At 39.0% G+C, this 22,576-nt stretch overlaps 1 protein-coding gene across 1 annotated transcript in view; it reads right to left on the minus strand.

Annotated features, from left to right (window-relative positions):
- The window catches only part of SCFD2 (sec1 family domain containing 2), a 186,866-nt gene that overhangs the window by 97,032 nt on the left and 67,258 nt on the right, over positions 1–22,576 (minus strand). The window contains exon 5 of the mRNA XM_023925784.2: positions 10,338–10,587. Coding sequence (XP_023781552.2) covers positions 10,338–10,587 — 250 coding nt within the window. The remainder of the gene's footprint in view (positions 1–10,337; positions 10,588–22,576) is intronic.

Consider the following 22,576-nt stretch of genomic DNA (forward strand, 5'->3'; position numbering starts at 1 on the left):
AAACAAGAACAAATAGGGAGACAGGATTATGACAGTGTCTTCTCCATGTTGATTTAAAATTCAAGACCATGAAAGATCTGCTTCTTAGTTATTTCTTACTAGAGCTTGAGTACGCATGAAGGGATTTGTGAGAAAGTAATGATTCAATAAGGTAGAGTCTTTGAATTTCTGTAATACAGGACAATATTTAGACATCATTGAAAATGCAAATGGTATTAGCCCTACAACATTTCTAAAGAAGGTATATAATTTTTATGCGGAAAAAAAAAGTTGCATTAGGCAAAGTTGACAGATCAATGAAAATATTTAATCCTGCTTAGCCCCTTAAGTCAGAATTGATCCATAGACAACACCAAAACGGTTTGATCCACCCCTTAAACTTGATCTTAGGACTGTTGCAAACACTAGGAGAACTATATATTTTCACTCCAGTTTATACAGAAGCAGAGCCTAACACTTAAAATATTGAGTATATGTGAAAGTATGTAAGAAAGTAAATTATCTTGGCTAAAATGAGCAGTTTGTCCAGCTACCAGATCTATGTCCAGAGCCAAATCTATGAGTCTTCAAAATCTTGAATGAAGAGAGGAAAATCAGGGTATGCTAACTTAGTGAACTGCATGGGCAAGTGATGTATGTTTAAGCCATAAATCCCTGAGCTATCTATTAAATTCTAGAAGTTCTTTAGAATGTGATTTTTATAGTTCTGGTTCTTCCATTGAGATGGTAGGATGACTAACACAGCAACGGTGCTGCAAGATAAAATATTGCTTGGTTATTTTTCCTTATTTTAAAAGATTTCTTTGGTTTATCGCAGAACTGTGTAACTCCATTTTATGTGTGGGCTTGACTCCTTGAAATGCTGGATTTCAACATATTGCATTATCATTAAAATGTGGAGATTGTTAACATGACATAGGTTGACTGTCCAAAATTCAAAGAACAGCATTCACCCCTGATAAAAATCTCATAGTTTCAAAAGAATTACAACCACCACTGAGCTGAATAAAATAACTAGAAATATCTAAAGATGGCAATTATTCATCCTTGCCTCTGCAGAGGCAATGTTGTCTGTCCTTGTGCCATCAGATCCAGCACACATCACACATTGAAAACAGACACCAAATTGACAAGAATTAGAATAGAGTACTTAGAAATTCTTACAAGAAAGAACTCAAATGAATCAAGTGAAATTTTGTAAACTCCAGCAAATACCTTAACATTTGTGTCTGTATACAAAAGAAAAACAACTCTAAAACAATCTCACTAGTTTTCTGTCATATGGGTGATGATTAACAAATCTTTCTTTTTGTTTTGAGTTTTTAAATACTAAACAATTTTTGGTTTCCCAGGCTGGGTGTGCTCTGCAAAATAGCAAGAATTTACTCATGATTTTACAACATGATGTCAAAACTTGGAGGTTTGACAGGGAAGTGACCTGTATGAAAAGAAGAAAAAAAAAGATTTTACCTCGCCATATACATACAAAAGTACCTTTTAAAAAGTTGCCTAATTCTAAAGACGCTTCTGTTTTCATTTTACGCTTGAAGCAAAGATATATTTGGTATTAGAAGCATCTTTTACATGCAGTTGAAACTGCATGCTGAAAAATAATATAAATCATTAATGAAAATTGCAGGGTATCAGTTTCCTGTTGCAGCTGGCTGTCTGCTAAGTTGGCAGTGAGACAGTGGCCTGCAGAGCTGCAGGCATATGTCTCATGTTAAAAAAAGAAAAAAAGACTTCATGTTATAAACACTTCAATGAAAATTATTATCCAGTTTGGAACCAACTGAGAGCAGGTGTTGAAGACAAAATAAACAGACAACACATGAAAGGTTAAGAAAAAAATAATCCCCGATGCCACTGGCCTTTCATTGGGATTGTCTTCTACCATAGATTTTAATGTAAATAATGAAATCCAAAGAAAATATACCTTCATGTGTAGAAAACAACCAGATTTTCTCTCATTTTCTATGGTACTCAAGTTAGGACCATAACTTTTTAACAGTGATATTTAAGTTATGCCTGAAATTTTTAAGACCTATAAAAAATATGCCTATGCAAATTTAGATCCAAATGAATCCAGAAAACTATTACAATCTATCTTTCAAACAATTCACTAGAAACCCTTCCACATTTCTCAGCTGAAAAATAGGCCAGGAATCCACCCAAGCTGTGACACAAAGCCTACAGTCAATTGAATTGGCTCACTCATCTTCCAGTTGCAATTCACAGATTTTGAACAGAAATGGGAAAACCCTTTAGAAAGGTCACAGCAGAAAGGTACTGTGGTCTTGGAGAGCTCAAGGATCCTAAGGAGAGCTGATAAAACTTAGGATATGTGCATCTGCAAAGTCAGTGGCTAAACCAGAGCAGGTCATTGCTTCAGTGCATACCCAATTTCTCCTTTTTTTGCAGAGATCACAAAAATCCCCATGAATCCTTCTGACTGTTGTGTAAATCAGATAAATATCTTGGGACACATGAAGTGACCTTTTTTTGCCCAATGGCTCTGTTACCATAAAGCAAAGGACTGAAGTGTTGCAGTAGTGGCAAGGATTAATTAAACTGCAGGTGCTCCCTAAGCAGCTCCCCAGACAGCGGCTTTACTTGTGTCTTCCCAGTGTTCCTGGCAGGGTGAACGTCAGATCCACCACCATCTGGGAATGCTGGACCACAAGTACTTTCCCCTGGATCATGTCCAAAACACACTGAGAAATAGAGATACCAAGGGGTCATTTTACACATAGTCAGAGAGGAGTATTTAAGATATCTATAAAATCAGCTGGGGCAACAGGAAAAAAAGCTTCCTGAACATCACATTTTCATTTCAGAATTGGGAAGAAAATTATCTGGATTTTTACTAGCTACAATAATAATGCCTGCAAGGATGCATGACGAAACTACTAGTCTCTCTAGCAACGGAGACTACATTTCATTGCCTAACCCAAAAGGGGAAACTCATTCCGACTGCACCTTATCTGCATGCCAGCCTGGAAGGGCTGTGCAGGACAAGGACCTTCTCATTACTACTGGACGGACACAGGGAGCATAGGAGAAAGAAACCTTGCCATAATCTGAGTTGTTTTTCTATCATTTGATTAGAGCCATCCTATGAGAAAGATTTTCTTCTTTGAAATGCACTCATGGTAAGGCAGCAGCCCTGAAGTTTGCACAGCCACAGCACACCAGCAGCATTTTCAGCTCCTCTTGCTATCACAGCAGATACATATAGATAGCTCTACACAGATCATAATCTGTGACATTTCTGGCATTTGCCATCACTACTGAGCTGCAGGACTTGCAGGAAACAGAGCAGAGATTACCCAAACAATGCATCCTACAATCATGCACATAGACAGACTAACATGGTGGAAAGAGGTCTTCCTATTTCAAACCTGAGTGCAAAGCTGTCCCACCAACATTAGGCATGAGTATGATTCTTTACATATTCAAGGACTAGGACTAAAAGAAGGTGATCATTATTTCTGAGAAATGCCTATTTAGACCTTCAAAATGTTTAGCTATTTGATGTGTTAAGGTATTCTCTCACCCTCTCTAACCCTTGTGAAATTTTAACATGAACTGTTTAGCTAATGTGCTGGTTTGGGCTGAGATACAGTTAATTTTCATCACAGTATTTGGTATGACTCTGGTTTGGATTTGTGATTAAAATAGGGTTGATAACAGATGGATATTTTATTTACTGATGAGCAGTGCTTACACAGTGTTCAAGGCCTTTTCTGCTCCTCACCTCACCCCAGAAGGAGTCTTGGGGTGCACAAGAAGGAGCTGGGAGGGGATGCAGCCAGGAAAGCTGACCCCAGCTGACCCAAAGGATATTTCAGACCATATGGAGTTATGCTCAGCACATACAGCTGGGGGAAGAAGGAGGAAGGGAGGGGTGAGACATTTGGAAGGATGGCATTATTCTTTCCACGTCATTGTTGAAAGTGATGCACCCTGCTTTTCTAGGGATGGCTGCCCATGGGAAGTGGTGAATGAATTCCTTGGTCTGCTTTGCTTATGCACACAGCTTTTGCTTTGCCTATTAAACTGTCTTTATGTCAACCCACGAGTTTTCTCCCTTTTACTCTTCTGATTCTTTTCCCCATGCCATGGGGGAGGAGTGAGTGAGCGGGGGGTGCATGGGCCTGGCAGGGGTTAAACCACAACACTTAGAAGCCTTTGTTTTGGTGGGGAGAAGATGTCTATTTACTAAATTTACTGGCACCAATTTCCACACACCTAGAACCTAGATCAATTTTTAAACCTGAGTCCTCTGCCTAGACATGCAGGAGGAATGCTCCAGCAGGATCCAGCATTAAGCAATGTGTAAGCACACATGGCTGTTGCTTTTTTTTTTTTTTTGTGCAGACAAAAGCTCCTGAAGTGTAAATGGGAAAAATGGAGGATCTTGAGAAGGCTTGCAGACAGGGCAGCTGATTAAGACTTCTCTAAATATTCAAAACAAAGAACTTTTAATTTCTTGAATTATGTAATCTTTGCAAGGTCAGAAAGTACAATATGTAATTTTTATTTTTTCTGTATTTCCCTAAATGATAGCAAGCAACAACTTGGTTGCAGACTTTTAAATTTTATTTTGTATAAATGCAGCCAGTTATAGTTCCCAACATAAATACCTACACTATATAGAACCACCATACTAGCACTTCTCTAATTTGTCTACTTGTTGCCATTAATGTGTTTAATTTTTTTTCAAGTCATGACTATTTTTTTCCCATCAGTTCTGCTGCAAAACTCACAGATTACTTGGAAATAAGCTAGTATGCAAGAAAGGGGGTGGGTTAGTTCAGTGGGTTCCACTGAGTTAGTGCAAACTTTATTAACTTTACAGAAAACACTTGTTTTTCTGTAAAAGTGTGGAAAATTTAAAATCATTCAGAATTCACTCTTGGATTTTAAACAATGGTTTATTTTTCTGTATGAATATAAAATCACTACCAGATACCTGAGCTATACCTCTCCTGTTAAGCTGGGAAAACTCCCTCCTACACAAAGCAAGTGGCACATTTAGTCTGACAGGGATATAGTAGAACTTCAGCCAATTTCATACCTACCTGCCTACCCACCCATAATATAGCCAGGTTTGGGAAAATGTTGCTCCAAATCAGCAGTGAAGACCACAATCAAATAAAAGTTGTCTGTCTGTGTATGCCTGTCCTCTGAGAAAACTGTCTGTCCCTGTCTAGGAATGCAAACGTTTATTGCAAAACCAGGAGTGATTTTAGGATTAATGATACTTAGGCCACACTGGCATTAGCATGAAATGCTAATTCATTAATATGAAACATGTCCCCCAAAAAATCATATGTTGAGGATAAGCAGAATCAGTCAAGAAGTGTCTAATCCAAAATGCCAATGCCTACACTCCATGGAATCAGGGAATCATTGAATCACATAAAGATGTGAGTTGGAAAGAACCCTCTAGTTTCAACTCCTCTGCCATGGGTAAGGAATCCTCCACTGGCCCATCACCTTCACTCTGTTCTTTCAAATTTAACCCAAATCTATGAGAAAAGACGAAGAAATAGCATCCAATCTCTCCCTCCAAACCCAAAGATTCAGATGTATCTCCAGACAAATAAAAGATAAAGAGACTTATGATTCCCAGTCCCTAGATATATACAGATGTCAAAAAGGGTACAATACAGACTTCAGACAACTTTTATGCAAGACTCTAGACATTAAAAGAACTCTGCATTTCCACTTTAGTCTTTGCTTAAAGATTTCTGAGTTTGCTCCCTGCCCACCCCCCCAGTTTTGTAACACACAGATTTTAGAAAAAGCAAGAGAAATCCAGAAGTCCAGAAATCCATTTTGTGATTAAAAATGCCAGCAGTTCCTGGCACAAAAGAATTCCTGTTACACCTGAGCTCAAGAGGATGCAACTGATACAGCCCTAACAGGTGAAAATTCCTGCACATGGGCAGCACAGCCAGCTGCCTGGGCTGGGGGGGCTCAGAGCACACGATGGAAGGCAGATCTGTTCTACAAAGCTCCCACAGAGACTTGCAGATGAAAAAGAGAGAATGGCACAGCTGAAAAAATAGACTTTTTTATCGCTTTGTGGCTCTATTAGCATTACTTTTGCAGACGTTTGCATTTGCACACAGCTCTACACAGACATTTAGAAAATTAGATGAACAGATAAGATGATAAAATAAATATGCTATTTTGCAGCAGGTTTTTTTTCAAACAGCTGCCAAAAAGCCGCACCCCTAAAGCTCCCACACTTAGCATTCTGGGAAAAGCATAATTTTCCATTATGCTCTGGTCTATTCTTTTTCTCCTCCAGTTTGTAACATTCTGCTGGAATCAGTGATGAAGAACATATGTTTGAGGCAAATTACACCCAGGAGAAATCCTGGAACTGTTACATTCAGTTTTATTACCCAAGGCATTAGAATACTCTAGACCTACACTTATTATTTAACAGTTCCATCACACAAGACACCGCTAATGTAGTTTTATATTATTATGCATGCAAAACTTAGTATTGTATTTCTTGAAATTCAATGTGTGATTAATGCACTGCATTTTCATTTTATTTAACAATCCCACAATATTTTTTTGTGCTTCAATGAAACAAGGTATTACATAAATGCAGAATGCTATTGTACAAATATTTGGGAAAACATATGTTCAGGCAACAGTAAGGTTGAGTATCCTAACACTCAACAGCCAGGAAATTGGAAGGGCTTGTGCTTCTTACACAATATAAGCTTGTGCAAGTGCTGCATCTTTAACATATTCTGCAGAGGCCTGTAACCTAGAGTGCCTTAGGGAAACCTAGTGTGGCCAATGGGACAGACAAGCCCTGTCTCTGACAATTGCTTTCTTCCCACTGCTGCAAATACCAGTCCAGTTTCACTAGGTAACACCAAATAGCACAAATATCCCCTGTGCACCTGTGGGCTGCCTCTTTTGGGGGAGATTTGCATTAGCTCTGTGAGGTAGTCACATAACTGGAGATTTCCTATAGGCATAGACTCATGCAAGCATTAGTAAGTTTACATTTAACAAGTATAACAGGAATAAAAGATAACTCATATAATCCTGACTATTACTTTGACTGATAATTTGATCTCAAAAGACAAGTCTTCTGAAGCTTTTAAAAGCTTTTTTGCATTGTGTTTCTCAAGTGACTCTATAGGAACAACAAATAAAACCAAGCAAAACGTGTACTTGTCAAGATTGCACAACTTCCATGCTTTGCAGAAAAGAAGAAAGCAAAAGGCTGAGGCAGCAGTTCAGAGTCACAGCTAAGATACGGCTTTTAATTTCAATTTCAATTTCAATCAACCACAGAGCCTTAGTACAGTGTTGGGCCCAAGCTAAAAACATCAGGCACCAGGTGCACAAAGTCCCCTCTGTTCAAAGACATGTAATCACAAATACCTCAAAATGTAATTTAATGACTTTCTGCTTCAAGTTCCAAAATGAGTCACAAAGCTGAGCACCAGTCCACTTCATCAACTGCGAACTGAGAGCCAGAGAAAGTTACTTGCTGAATATCGTAAGAGTCTCACTTACTTTATTGTACTTCTTCCTCATGTGAAGAATACTGAAGCTCTATTGTTCTAGTTCTCTGTGGTGTTCAGTGCATACAGTGAATGCAGACATGGCTCATAGAAAATACACTATGTAATCATGAAATTGAGGACTGTGCTACAGGAGTCAAATGATGGTTACATGGGAAAATTATTTACTGGCATTTCTCAAGTTTGAAATGCTTGGATTTGCAGCCTATGTATAATTACTTCTGTGTGCCTCTTTTTACAGGCAACAGTAAATTTTGCTATCTCTTGCTATGACTCAAGCTGTTCAATCATGGATTGCCAGAAGGGTTTGAAACTTCAGCATGGAGGAATGAGCCAGCAGGCACTGTCTTTCAAATCCATCCAATAACTGGCACAGTTTTGTCTCCTGATATATCACATTTAACATTCTTCCTAATACTTACCTTCATGGACAGGTGAAAATAAAAGTCCATAAGCATTTTGCTTTGCCCTGATCATGAATGAATAATTCTAAGCATTACTGAAATTTATTTTAGTCTAATTAACTTTTGTGGCCCTTTAAGAACATAAAAAAGGTTTTCTTGTTTCTGACTTCAAAATAAAATGAGGGCAGAACACTGCAGATCTGGAACGTAATCTGTCCAGACTCATGGCTGTTGCTAACTTGCAGAGCTGTGCTGACTTTGTGAAAATATGCCAACCTGCATCTGCTAAAAGGAATAGTCAGTCTGTAACTCATAGATGATCTGCTGGTAGCAGGATATGTCTTGGCACTATATCTATGACTGTACAAAAAGGAGAAGCCGTCCCTGCTCTCTGTTCCCTGACTTTCAGCCCTGCTACAAAGAAAGTCCTGCTGTGCCTTTGAAGGAAAACTTGTGGATGGTCCTACAGTTCTGACTTGCTTTGCCTCTCAAGTAGCAAGCAAGCTACCTAAGGTTCAGAGGGCAGCAGTCTGTAGAACACAGGTGTGGCAAAATAGAGATCAAGGAGGAGTAGGTCTAAGGCTGGTCCAGGTTTAAGCCTTGCCAAATCAACTGTACTGCAAATACAGCAATTTGCAAATTCAGCAAATTCCACTAGCACTGACAAAGCAAATGGTTGGATAAATAAAGGCTTGAAAACTACCTATGAAGTATTTATACAAGGCCCTAGACATTAAAAGTTGAATGAAATACTAGAAATTTCATGTAATACTTTGCTGCCAACACGATGTTTATTTCTGGTTATGACAATAGATGTTGTTTTCCTTTGCCCTCTCCCATGAATACCTCAAAATAAGTAATATATAAAAACAAAAAATGCTGAAGAACCAAAAAAATATCAAGCAATAAGTATGCAAAAAGTATGCAATACTATCACCTGCCTGTGCAGACTGCACAGACATGGTTGTGCTAAAACACAGATACAGAAATATAAAGATGCAAATTTTATCACATAATAATGATGGGCTTGGTCTAAAACTACCTGTACTGGGTTTCTCTTCAACTTTTCTTAGCTACTGGGCTGAAGTTTTAGAGACAAAATCTTCACAGACTTATATTAAGCACAATGAAGAGAAACTGACAAAACTGATTTAAAACTTGTGATTATTGGAGAAGGGGAAAAGTATGAAAGCAGAGATTTAGAAATTACTACAACCCATCCACTAGAAGACAACACTGAAGTTGTGAGGGAAGCACCATTTTGTGGACAAGCTGTGCAGTACATATTGAAAAACAGGAAGGCAAAAGCCTACCTGAAGCCTGAAACACTGTGGGCACTGTGGCCAGGAGTATTAAAATAACACCACAGTGCAAAGATGACTGAGTGCCCCCATTTCTACCCTAGACTTTTAACTATTACAGTATTTTACACGCAAAACAACAGCAGACCAATGAGACCACACCTGTATTTTGAATTAGAAGTGCCCACAGGGAATAGTACCAGAATAACCAACAGCACTTCCCTTGAGACTCCTCACTTGGGTCCATTCTTGGCAAATGTTTTCAATTGTAAGCTCCTCTCAACATCTTGATTTATGCTCATATGTTCCTCAACTTAAAGATGACCTGGTCAATGACCTACTCAATATTACTAAAACCCAAGAAAACTGATAGCAGAAAGTGAGATCCCCTCTGTCATGCTAGGCCACTCCTGAGCCACATTTAATTCATTTAAAATTAAGTTTTTAACTTTTTTTTTTTCTAAAATGTGATACCAGCAACAAGAGGTTAGGGCTTTCCTATTCTGTGAATGCTCATCTGAAAAAAAGGCTTAGCATGCTATTTTTAAAGGCTAATGTTCATGTTGTTTCAGCAAAAGGCTCAGTGTTGGTTTTAGACACATTTCTTCTTTTATGCCAGACAAGCCAGCTTCTTGTATTCACAAAGCAACTGTGGTTCACTGAACATGTTTCCAGGATTAATTCTGACTTCCCAGGGTCAACTTTACACCAATCAATGGAAGAAATTGTGGAAAAGATTACCTTATGAAAACACACAAACTTAGCCAACCTTTAACAAAAAGAACAACTTGCAGAGCTTTCATCAGACTCAGCACTCTTCAAGGACAGCCTGTCAGCATTTGGCATATATGAACATAGGAGATGGAACAAATCTACAGGAAATCCTTGTGCTTACTCATGTATTCTCAGCACCACAGAAAAGACAAGACATTTTTACACACTTCTCCCAGTTCACATGTTCCCAGACATCCAATTTCTCACCACACAAGCAGAATCATACCTGTAATTTCCCAGTTCACATGTTCCCAGACATCAAATTTCGCACCACACAAGCAGAATCATACCTGTAATTTTCTGCAACAAAGGAGATGGCTCTGGCTCATCACAAATTGCCTTGACGAGGGCTTTTTTCACCTCTTCTTCAGCTGTGTCCAGCTCTTTTCCACATTTGATTTCTCCAACCACAGAATATATGTATATCAGCAAAACAAGGAAGTCCTCACAGGCATAATCATCTTTTGTCCTTTCATTGTAGGACTTGATCATTGGCAATAACTGGTTCAGAACACTGGGCATTTCTGACTCACCAATAGTCTGGAAAACAGAAGGAAGAGAGTGTCAGGTTGTCTCCATAGTGCTTATAAGTTGGGACCAGACTTACACATGTGGCATATCATTCAATATTCACATTCTCAGTAGTCAGTAGATGGTGATGGGATTTATTTGCTGCTCAGACAGTGAATTTATTACTTGTCTACAGTTTTTTTCTTAGGGATTCAAGATAGCAGCATTTTAGCACTTGAAAAGCCTTATGATTTAGATCTTCTCCAAGTACCAGTATGGTGAGAGGATGAGAGCAACATACCTTGCTACGGGTAGAAATGGTACAAAGCACAAGGTCAAGCAGTTCCTCCAACTTTTAGGCTTCATCCTTGGGTCTGATTTTGTACATGAGCAGGGGGTTCAAAGTCCAGCTTCCATTGACTTGCTGACATCCAGATCATGCAACACTAGGGCTGGCATTTAGATCCATGTGCAGGTCTCTGCCACTCAGAACAGGCCAGTGACTAATTGTCCCATCAAACTGCCACCCTCACTGCCCACAAACACCTGTGGATGAAACTTCTACCCGCTAATTTTCTGCTTTGGCTTAGCTGGGTATCAGCTGCAGGATCAGGTGAGAGGTGGGAACATTGCAAGGCAAACAGGAGGAACGCTCTGCTCTTGTATGGGGAGGGAGATGTGGGAGGAAAGAACAGTCTTTCTCTCCTTGTGCTAGCAATTGCTCAGATCCAACCAGGAGGTCACCTGCAACACCAGTATCCTGCCCCTCGTCCTGTGATCACCTAAAAGATCCCCCTGTGAAAACCTGTGCGTCAGCTCATAGTATACAGTGAAACATCAAATCTCTTGTAATCCAAGCAGTCAAGTCTGCAAACATTTATTCTTGATACTACAGTAACTTCACACAGACTAGTCATTGTAAATAGCCATGGCACCACAGCCAACAATATACCCTTTAAATTAATTCACAATAAGTAAATAAAATACAAATCAAACATACTAGGAAGAGACACAAGTTTATACAAGAAAAAAACTATGCAATAGCTTTAGGAACACAGAAACTGAAAGCTTTATCTCCTGGTGTACTCCATACTTCATACTTCGTACTTCAGGAGTTGTATTTTCAGTTGTTCTTTGTCAGTCTCAGAAACACTAACATGCATCTCATAAACTGTAATTTTTATACCTACACTGATCTACCACAGATCTCAATCATTAAGAAACCATGAATTACTTAAGCTCCAAGAAACCTTTTTCCATGCTGTACTTACATGGACTTTTGTACCCCACCCTGCTCTTGACATACAAGTTTTGCCATGGATCTATCCTTCATGGGACTTCAGTGTCAGGTCAGGTATTATGTTTCCATTTGAATACATATCTTGGAGAAGAATTTTCTGACTATCCACAAAACCTACCAGTAAGTGCAACTGCAGACTTGAAGCAATAAATTACAAAGCTGCAGTGGTCAAAAGCATGTGAGAGCCAAGAAGGAACATTCTGAAATCTAGGAGGTGTTGGCATCCTCTGTGTTTGGGCAGGGAGTGCTAAATCACATACACAGTAAGTCCAAGCCCTGCTCCACCCAGGAAGCAAATCTTTGGTGTTTTGCACCAGTCTGGCATGTGCTGGTAGTGGGGCCATCCTCAAGACAAGGCTGTTTGATTCTTGGATTTCAACTCAGCCCTGACTTAGTCGAGTATTACCTCTTCTCTTCTTGAAAAGTGACACAAGTAAATTCTCATTTGGATGCCAGTACAATAAGTATCAGACCTTTCATATCCTACGATGGGAAAAAACAAAGCTTCAAGGAATTCAGAGGTATGCATCTATCATAAGGAAGCCATCTGCAATGAGCAAAAGCCTAATCAGCCCTAAAAAATCTAAGAAATCAAGATAAACCTACATGTGGAATCATTCTGGAATAGATGACGAACTTTGGTCTATATGAGCCTGAATTCATTTATGTGAAGAGGCAAGGTAAGACCTATGCCAGGTATTACTGAGCATCATCTACTACCTACTGGTGCATCATCTCTTCCCCTCCTCCCCTCCCAATACACAGACTCTACTTCACTCCATCTCTGAAGATGCCATTGTGTGCTGCTACACCACCGAAGACGAGTTCTTGATAAAGCTGTATTGTGTATGCACGAATTATCCACAGGCACAGAGCACTGGGGGTGTACATGGTTGTATAGAATAGTAGAGTGAAAAACTCCTGCTTGAGGATCACAGCTCCTGCAAGTACACATGTACAGCATCTTTGGCAAACTTTCAAACATACATGATTTAAAAAAAATCATGTCTAAACTTGCAGGGTGATTTACTGTAAGACAGGCTAAAACTCAACAACTTCAAGTAACAATTGCCACCTCTTATCTTCAAAGTAAAAATGAAAGAAGAAAAAAAAAATTAAAGAGCTGTAATAAACCATTAACTTCAGAATGCACATAGGGTCTTTCTGGGGTATGAACTTCTCTGGAATGTTTCTCCCCTTATCTCCTGGGAAATGGCACCACAGAGGACTTCAAATGGAACTTCGAAGTTGCAGAGGCTATTTTGTCCAAACAGACCAGTTGGACTGGACCGTGCACAAAAAAAAAAAAACGGGACTCACAACCTCACTGCAGAGCATGGCTCCATAGGGAGCTGGGAAATTTGCCTCAAACAAAATCCACTGGCAGATTGTCATTATCTGGCCACCTCCAGTGATTTAGGGGCTCCCTGCACCACCTAACAATCAATCAATTACCCTGATTTAACAGCCCTAGAACAAAAGTTTTAAAAATGTAACTACCCATGACCCAAATTTCCTGCTGGTTATGTTGGCCTCAAGTTAGCCCCGTTTGTCTATCATCAAGGGAGCCAATAAAAATAATAAAAACAGGTCAATTCTGAGCTTTCCAAAGACTGTATAAAAACATTAATGCTGCTTAATGCAGAGCCAGCTAAAAGGCCCAAGCTCGAACACTTTCTGCTTGGTTGCATGGTTTGGACATTTTAATGCTCTAATCATATATTCTCGAGAATTCAGGGAGAGTTTGTGACAGATTTTTATTGTTTTCTGTCTCTTTTCTCCACCCTCTTTAGTTACTTATTTTTAGAACTTAAGCAGTGTAATAGTTTGATGTCCCTAAAGATAAATAAACTGATGCCAATTTGCTGAATTTTGCAAAAGACCTGAATTTTGGCAGATTATAGTGAAGAAAGTACAAACATATTTTTTGGGGGGGGTTTAAATGCTGAACATGACATTTTGCTTCAAAATCTTATTTAAAATCTTATTTATAGGATCTACAGGAATTAGGAGGAAGTGTAATAACCCAAGAAAAAATTCTGTGAGAGGCATTATTTTCAGTATTAAAAAACCCTGTAAGAATCTAAAGCCATATGTATCATTAGTCTTATTTTACACAATAGAAAACAGAGTGAGTTTGGGAGGAAGAGAAGATGAGGGTCAGAGTTTACTTAAATTAACGTGTGTCCCTGACAAAACTTAGAACTGAGCACTGTAACCCCTGTGCTTCCAACCCAGTGTCCTCAACACGTCATTAAAAATATTAAAGCAAAAATCAACTTCAACCAAGTGGAATTTATTTTCTTTAAAATCCAGGAGGAAGGAGGAGATAAATCTTGAGAGACTACTTCACTATGTAAATATTCTAGTGGCTTTCCATTCAGGAAGCAAAACATGCTTAATTCCTTCAGGGGTCACATGAGTTAAACAGAACTTCTTGGAATGGGAACCACACAGCTTTACACAGATGAAGAATTTTATTGGAGACAACCAAAATTAAAAAACAACCCCAAAACCCAGCTGCAGGTAAAACCAGCAGAAGAATCAGTGGAAACTCACAAGCCCTTGGGTAATTTGCTGCTCTATGTTCCTGGACTGGCCTATTTAATAACAGCTCCTTTTATTGATAACTTAGGTGGGAAAAGAGATGTGGAATAAGCAGCTTTCCACTGTTGCCCTATTCGATTTTTCATATTTTACCTGGGCTTGACTTTTTGTGGTTTGTGATTTTGCCACACTGTGTATTAACTTTCCCACTGTCCAGACAGAGGCAAGAACATTCTAACTGCTATAAGTGACAATGGCACCAGAAGAGGACCTCATGGGTATGTGAAACTGGCTCAGATCCTTTGATGGTAATAGATCTCTGCAGCAATAGTCATTTTAGTGAAAACAACAGGCGCTGCCAAGCTAAGGAGGAGTCCTTGCTGCCTGCAGTGCTCAGCTGCCCATAAATCAAATGCTGCAGTTCTGCTTCGTGCTGTTTTACACTGTTTGGCCATCTGAGATTTGGGGTTGATTGCACATAATTTCCATATGGGTGGGAAGATGTCTGTACTCCCTGCAAAACAATTATATCATGTGTTAGTTTTTATTAAATGGCCTACAGGTGACTAGTGATTTGACAAAATAAATCAGTTAAGTATGATCTTACCATTCAAATTATGATTTGCTATGAAGCTCTAGAAATCATTATAATTATTGATTTAGGCAGGTTTCGATAAAAATGCACCTCTGCTTTGTCTTCTCTTTACATATTCTAGGGTATGATTCAAGAATAAGCAACCCAGAACATGATTTAAAAAAAAATAAGTTCTTAAAAGTACCACACTCTCACCATTAGAAAAACACTTCAGTCTGTATTTGTCATGATATAGACCATGCAGTTCAGACAGGGGATTTTAGATAACCACAGTCCACTGTCTATATTTTCCTTTTGCAGGAAGTAAAATTTTAGTCTCAAAATTATGTTTCCAGCTGGGGAGGGGCTGACAAAGCCTCTCCTTGCAGGGAGAATGAGCAAACTTTGCCCTTAGGGGAAAGCAGACAAAGCATTGAGTGAACTCACAGCAGATTGAGAGTGGAGGTGTAAGATGCTGGCAGTAAATGGCTGCCTCCAGTTAAAAAAAAAAAAGTGTAAGCCATTAAAGGTCAGGAGAGACATCAACTGCCTTTTGTTGGAGACCAAAACAGCTTTATGACTTGCCCCTGCCAATACCAAGCAACTGCATCTTCCTCTCTTTAATGGTAGCATCTGTCTATTCACTTGATAAACGATACAGAAAGCCACCAAGAATACACATATAAAGAAAACAGTGGAGAACTAAACTGCTAGTGAGAGACACAGGAAAGAGTAAAAGAATCTAGGACCTGTCTCCTCTGTCATTACTTTTAATGGTTCTTCTGTTTTAACGAAATATCCCTATAGAGCCAAACCAATCTCTTGCCCTCTTTTCTGCATTTATTACCCACTCTGAACATTGCCCAAGGAACTATGTTCTCAAAACTGTAGAGAAAATTTTCAGGCTCTCCTTGTAGAGAGACAGGATCTTAAAGTTTTACTGTAAACAAATAAAAGGAGTATGCTTTCCAGAAGCTATTTTTAACCTGGCTCATGCTGTCAAAGATACAGATTCACATTCATCCTATGTCCATGCTCTCTCCCAATTAGACTTCATTCTCACCCTCCACTCACCACAGCAGCCTCGTCCTTTTGCACCTGCTAGAGTGTTTCTGTGACTGTGCATTAAAACAAATAATTTTAACCATACATGGTTCTCTACTTGGGTTTACTGCTTGACCACAGAAACACTTCCACTAGTTGTGAAGGACAAAGATTGGACTGCCTCCTTGTGCAACAGTGCTGGCTTGAAGCTTAGATGAGCTAGAGTTTAAGGTTGCCAAGAGATAAAAGAAAATTATAGAAACAGTCACCTGCTCATTGGAAGACTTCTTCAATACACTGTCATATGGGCAGATGCTTAATTGGTGTCTATCAGTCAACATGACAGACATCAACAGCCCTTTTGTATACCTGATAAATATCTATCCAGGATGTTAAAAGTTACTACAGAATGCAGTGATATGTTAAAGGCAGGAAAAAACTACTGACAACATAAAACTTTTAAAAAGTACAACATTTGTAAGCTCTTCTGGTCAGAGATAATTTTTTAACGCGTCTTGCGTAATTCCAAAAACACAGCACTGACACTTAACAGCTAATATGTGATAACAATACAAGTATTTAAAACAAGCTCTTCAAGCTCTATCATTTCTAAAACCAAAACAAAAGCAAAGCCCAGGACAGTTCTTTCTGCCAATAACTCCCTAGCCTATGATCATGAACTAAGCAATTTGATTACATCTGGATCCCACAGCCGAAGTAGTATATTCCAGTTTTTTTTCTTTAACTAATATACTTAGGACATAAAAGAAGCTATATTTTGAACAACATAATTAAGATTTGTTCTTAAGATATTTCTCCCATCTTCACTGAGCACCACAGTTGCTTGACAACAATTTCCTGGTTTTAATCATCTTATGACTACTTCAGTTATTTTTGTTTCTTTTGCTACAACAAGCAAATTCTGTCACTCTGACAGTACTGCAAGATTTATACATTTTGAGACATTCAAATGCCCACTGATATCTCCTCTTCAACAGCACCAAAATCACCTCATCATAATGAGTTATGCTGTGGGGCAATCATTACATCATATGGTCCAGTTTTTCCCTCTCTTTGGAGATCATCTACATGTACAGCTGTGTTAAGATATTTTAATAGGTTCACGGGGGCTCAAGAGCAACAGTGTACTGAAAAAAGGATATTTAATAAGTCTGGATTTTATTAGACTAAGCTCTGCAAGGATAAGGAGATTTTTACTTAAATCACCTCATGTCTGACATAAGAGACTCATCAGCAGGTTAAAAAGGGAACACTTCCAACCTACTCAGTCAAAACTTTTAGCTGTGATAGTTTCTACAGACATGCTTGGTAAAAACATGAATCAGCAGAGCAAAAACAGCATCAGAAGAATGAAAAAGGAATACAGGCACAGTCAAGATAAAACAAGATAAAATCAGAAAAAAGATCTTGGGGCTATGCTTGTCAGGATTTTTTGTGTGTGGCTTTTGAGGCTGTTTGTTTCTCTAAGTCTTGAGAAAATTGCCAGAAGATGGTAGGGCTTCAAAACTGAGAAAAGGTCATGGGGATAACATAGTATCCTATGAGCTTAAAACTCCTATCAGCTTTGAGGGAAACAATGGGAAAGCATTCAATCACTACAAAGCAAGGGATAAGAATCCAGTTGGTTAGAAAACAAAAAAGGGGTCTAAATCAAGAAAAAAATATAGCATAACCAATTTGGTCCTTCAATAGCGCAGATCATGCCTGCAAAAGGAGGGGATTCTGTTCCAGGAGATGATTACTGAAAAAGATTTGGGAGATGCTGAGGACAAAGAAAAGTATTGAATTCCTGCTTAGATAACTTAGTATAATCATTCAGGTCAAAAAAATAGATGACCCAGTAGAGAGAAAAGGTCTAAAAAATCATGAGTGGACTAGAGAAGGCAGGTAGGGCATGATTGCTCACTCTCTCTCACCACAACAGCAAAGAGGTAATACACAGAGGTGGTAAGGAGCCAGTTTAAAGAGCAAATTAAATGGAGGTATTTCCTCATGCAATTTGCTTACATGTGGAACTTCTTGCCAAATGTTATTGTGCTGCTAAATTCTTACTTGGACTTACAAAGATGATGGGAAATTTCAGAGGGGGAAAAAAATTACATCAAATTTTAGTAAATACACTGAAACCACAACTGTTGCAGAACTCATAGTGGTTGGAACAGGGAGAATATCATATAACCTTGTTCTCTTCTCCTAATCTTCTGTAGACAGCTGCTTTTGAGCAGAAGTAAACTTTTTTTATTAAACAAACTATCTCGGTTGCATTTTTGATCCAGTCCATAAACATACTTACATCAAGGCCATGGCAAAAGGACCAACTAACTAGAAAATACAGTATCAATGGGACAGAAGTAAGAAAGCAGCTTTACTACAGTATGTGGCACTGTCAGGATTAATTCCTATATACTGTGCTAAGTCCTAGAGTCCACATTTTTAAAGGATGTGAAAAGCTAGAGATAACATTGAAAACAATTACAAAACAACTGAAAGGGTAAATTTCTTCATAGTGGGAGACAGTTTCTTATCAAAAGGAAGAGTAACAGTTTATGTATGACTCTTTGGACAGAAGAAAATTTCAGAGTATGAGACAGCTCTTGAATGTAGTCAAGAAAGGCACATGAGGAACAAGGGAAGTTGAAACTATGATTTTTCCAGTTCTCAGGTTGGTGAGTATGTTCCCAGTTGTGCACACATTTCACAAAGACTTTTTGAAGGTGAAAAGGCAGAAAACAAGCAGAAAGCACAGACTCAGTGGTCTCATGGAATAGAATGCTGTGCATTAAATGCATCTGGTGAATAAATCTATAAACTGTTTAGTATGGTTCTTGATTGCAGTGAAAGGAATTGTGAACTGTGAGGGAAAAGTACTTCAGAAGCAGAAGAAAAGATGAAGACAATACATGCTGTGAAGATTGTAAGCAGTGAGTCATGAAAGGAGACTGACAGTCAAAACAAGCCCATCTTGTGCTTTCTTCACATTCTTGCCTTTCCTATCACCTTTTCTTTCTCTCAAACCTTCATTTCATGCATCGTCCTTCACTCCTATGTTAATCTAACATCAGATGTTCCAGAAACTCCTCAGGGCTGTGGGAAAACCTCCAGACTTTTGGTGATGGGTCACACCATGGTGGACACTGGTACCAGAAATGAAAAATGAGGACTAGGGGCAAGGGTAAAATGGCAAAACCAGTCACATCAAGTGAAAAACAAAAGGAGTTTGGAGCCTGCATGACTGTTTGGGTCTTTTTGAAAGACATTATTAACTATTACTAACTTTTTCTGTTTGTGTTATCTTGCCATCAGACTTTTCAAAATAAATCCAGTTAACTTCTGCCCCTACAAGTTTGATATTAACAGACAGCCAGGGTATCAATCATACATTGCCACAAGCCACAATGCCAGTTTGCACCAAAGCATCACTCAAATCACGATTTCGGCTAAGGGCCAAACATACACCTGATATCTTTTAGTGATACTTAGAGATCATACTGCTACATAAAATATGCTGAATAAGGGTACTATCTTGACCAAAACATACCCCGTTTTGCAGTATCCCTGAGATTCAACTTTCTGTTGGCTATTTCAGTGGAAATGGATACAGATCTAAGCAAAGCAGCATTCACTCTCCTCATCCCTTCTATTTTGCTCCTTTATTTTTAAAAAAGAAGTGGCCAAGAAACTTGGTGAAAATCTATCACTAAGACAAACACACCTACCAAGAACTGTTGGAATTTACTAAAATACTAGCAATTGAAATTCCTACATGTCAAGAAACTTGAAAGACATTTAAAACATGAACTTGCATGAGATAGTTGAAGAGACTAGATGCCAGATCATGTTGTTCTAGGAATTTAAACAATAGCTAATTTGAAAATGTTTTGCATTGTATTTGAAATATTTTACAACTTGATTTGCAGATAGACAAAGACATAATACATAAAAATATATGGACATGGGAGGTTTGCAGAGGAGATCCCACTGCTCTGTCCTCAGCTCCAGCTGGAACCACAGGAAGGAGACACAACGGCAACACAAAAACACGTGAAGGCAGATTATCAGTTCACTGCAAAGCACCACGGCTGTTAATCAGTACAGTAAATGTTATCACAACAGAGTACTGACATTTCTAGCCCTTGTACAAGGCTCCCTATGCTTCAAGCAGGATTCAGGTTTTCACAGTGATTAAAGGCAGATGTCATATGTATAAGTAAGTTTATAACCTAGGAATGCCTGGTTCATTTTCGCATGTGGAAGAAAACTTTCATTCACAGGACATCTCCATTAGAGGATGCTCACTGTGGCATGATTTGCACAAGGAAGAACATGTTTTTCTTCACACTGGGGAGAATAAAAGTTAATTATAGAACCATATCTCATTCCATCTTATGAAATGTATCAGGTTAAAACCTTAATTTTCCTGTTCAGTTTTCTACTACCATGAAAAACTAACCAGGTTACCACCTTTCAGAGAGCAGCAGATGGCAGAACAGTGATACTTCAAAGAAAAGGACAATATTTCCCCTATAAATGTGTGAATTGCAGCGACAATGACTACTCTGTATGTATCTAATATTAAACATCGAGTGAAATACAGGCATAGGTAAAATGACAATTATGATGAAGCACTACTGAAATCCCACTCTTTTAATCTTCTCATCCCATCTTGGAAATGCTTTCCTGCTCTAGAAGCTAACAGTTCTCTTTTCAAGCACAATTTAACTCAATTGCCTACAAGCTGTTTCTTCAGCTCCCTAACTGGGCAGGAATCTTCTGTGCTGGTGTTCACCTGCAGTTGTGACCAGACTGCACAGCCAGGGCTGTGCATGCCTGTGTGTGGGTATGTGAATTTTTAGGATGCTCATTATAAGAGAGTACATGCAACACTTGCTTGTCAGTCATGATGTTCTTTGCCTCTTGGCCCATGTGTCCTTCCTTTGGTTGGCACGTAGCAAGACCTCTCCTCTTTTGGTTCCTTTCAGCGTTCCCATCATCCCTGTGTGGAGCCAGGCCAGCTGGGTGGCACCAGCAGTGGTTTTGCTGCTGGATCCTTGCTCTGGGCAGAAAAAAAGTCAGACTGCTTTCCCATCACCAGCTGCAAGGGCCATGTGAGGGCATCTTGGCTGCCAGGGATTGCTCCTGCCACACCTCCTCCCCATCCATTTATCCAGCATGAACTACAACTAGAAAAACAATCCCACTTTCTGTCCCCCTGAGATTTCCCTCCCACTCAGCCAAACGCCTGAGTCAGCATAGCTATCCCTCATGATATCCCATTTGTGCAAAGGGAGACGACTGGAGCACAGGACATCTGGTCCCAATATCTAAAAACACTTAAATCATGCATGTCATTCCAAACATTTAAGGACTTCAGAAGTTTTCAGTTATTTTCATATATATTTCCTAGTTGCTTCATGGAGAAAGCATTTCTTACGTTCCAAGTTTCATTCTAAAGATGTAGACAAATGTATATTCCACCTCATTTTAACTAGGAAAAGAAACCCAAAAAACAACACTTGAAAGATAAGACCAGATCTGGCTTAAGCTACTTACATGTTAACTATTTTTTAAAAAATTATTTTAGGAGAGTATCAGCTTGTCATGAAATACAATACAATTCAGATTCCACAGGCAAAAAAAAAGGTGGTTATTATATGCAATGTAAAAAAAAGCCCCAAACCTATCCAACAAACAAAGAAAAATCCCACGAATTCAGCTCTACATGCTAGAAGGTGAGGTTCCAGGATGCTTTTCATTTAGTTACCCATTGTGATTTTTGGTAGCAGAGAAAGAAGTCCTGGCTCAGTGGTCAGCACTGGGCTGATCCTCTGGAGACCAATGCTCAGCTCCAAGTCCAAATGTGAGCTTCTTGCTTTTCTACTTCTGTAAGCAGTGGTAGCTTCCCATGCTACCAAATGTTAATTTGAGTGCTCTGATAGCCTGATGCTGAGGCCTGGATATGAGAAACAACATTCAGTGTAGCTAACAATTCTCTTTACAGCCCCCACCTACATTGTGAATCATGGTATACTGATGCCAATACAATAGAGGCACACTTGAGCTTGCTGTAACCTATTTAGTGTGAGCTTCAACAGCCATCAAGCTGTCACAAGATGGAGCTCACCATCAACTGGCTTCTTTCTTCAAAAGCCAGTATAGGTACGTCTGTGTATCTCACAGCCTCTCCTGTAGAGCTCTTACAAGGGAGAAAATATAGCATTTTGATGTAATTTCTTTCCTTCTTTTCTGGCTCCCCACACTTCAGGAAGGAAGTGCTTCCAACCTTTACCAGTGTAGCATACTCATACCACTAGAAGAGCAGAAAAATCCAAATTTCTTCTTAAAGAACTACAAGAAAGTTCTTAACTCATTTCACAGCAAAGAAAGCTTCCACTTTTCTAACAAGCCATCTGTCAGCATGCTCTCAGGACATGACAATCAGACTTTTGGGTCATAAGTGATATTCCGCATGGAGAGACCATCACAGCAAAAAAAGGAGGTGTGAGACAACCTAGTTTGATGAGAGAATCCAGAGG

This window comes from Cyanistes caeruleus, chromosome 5, assembly GCF_971803275.1.
Source record: "Cyanistes caeruleus chromosome 5, bCyaCae1.hap1.1, whole genome shotgun sequence".
Classification (NCBI taxonomy): Eukaryota; Metazoa; Chordata; class Aves; order Passeriformes; family Paridae; genus Cyanistes; species Cyanistes caeruleus.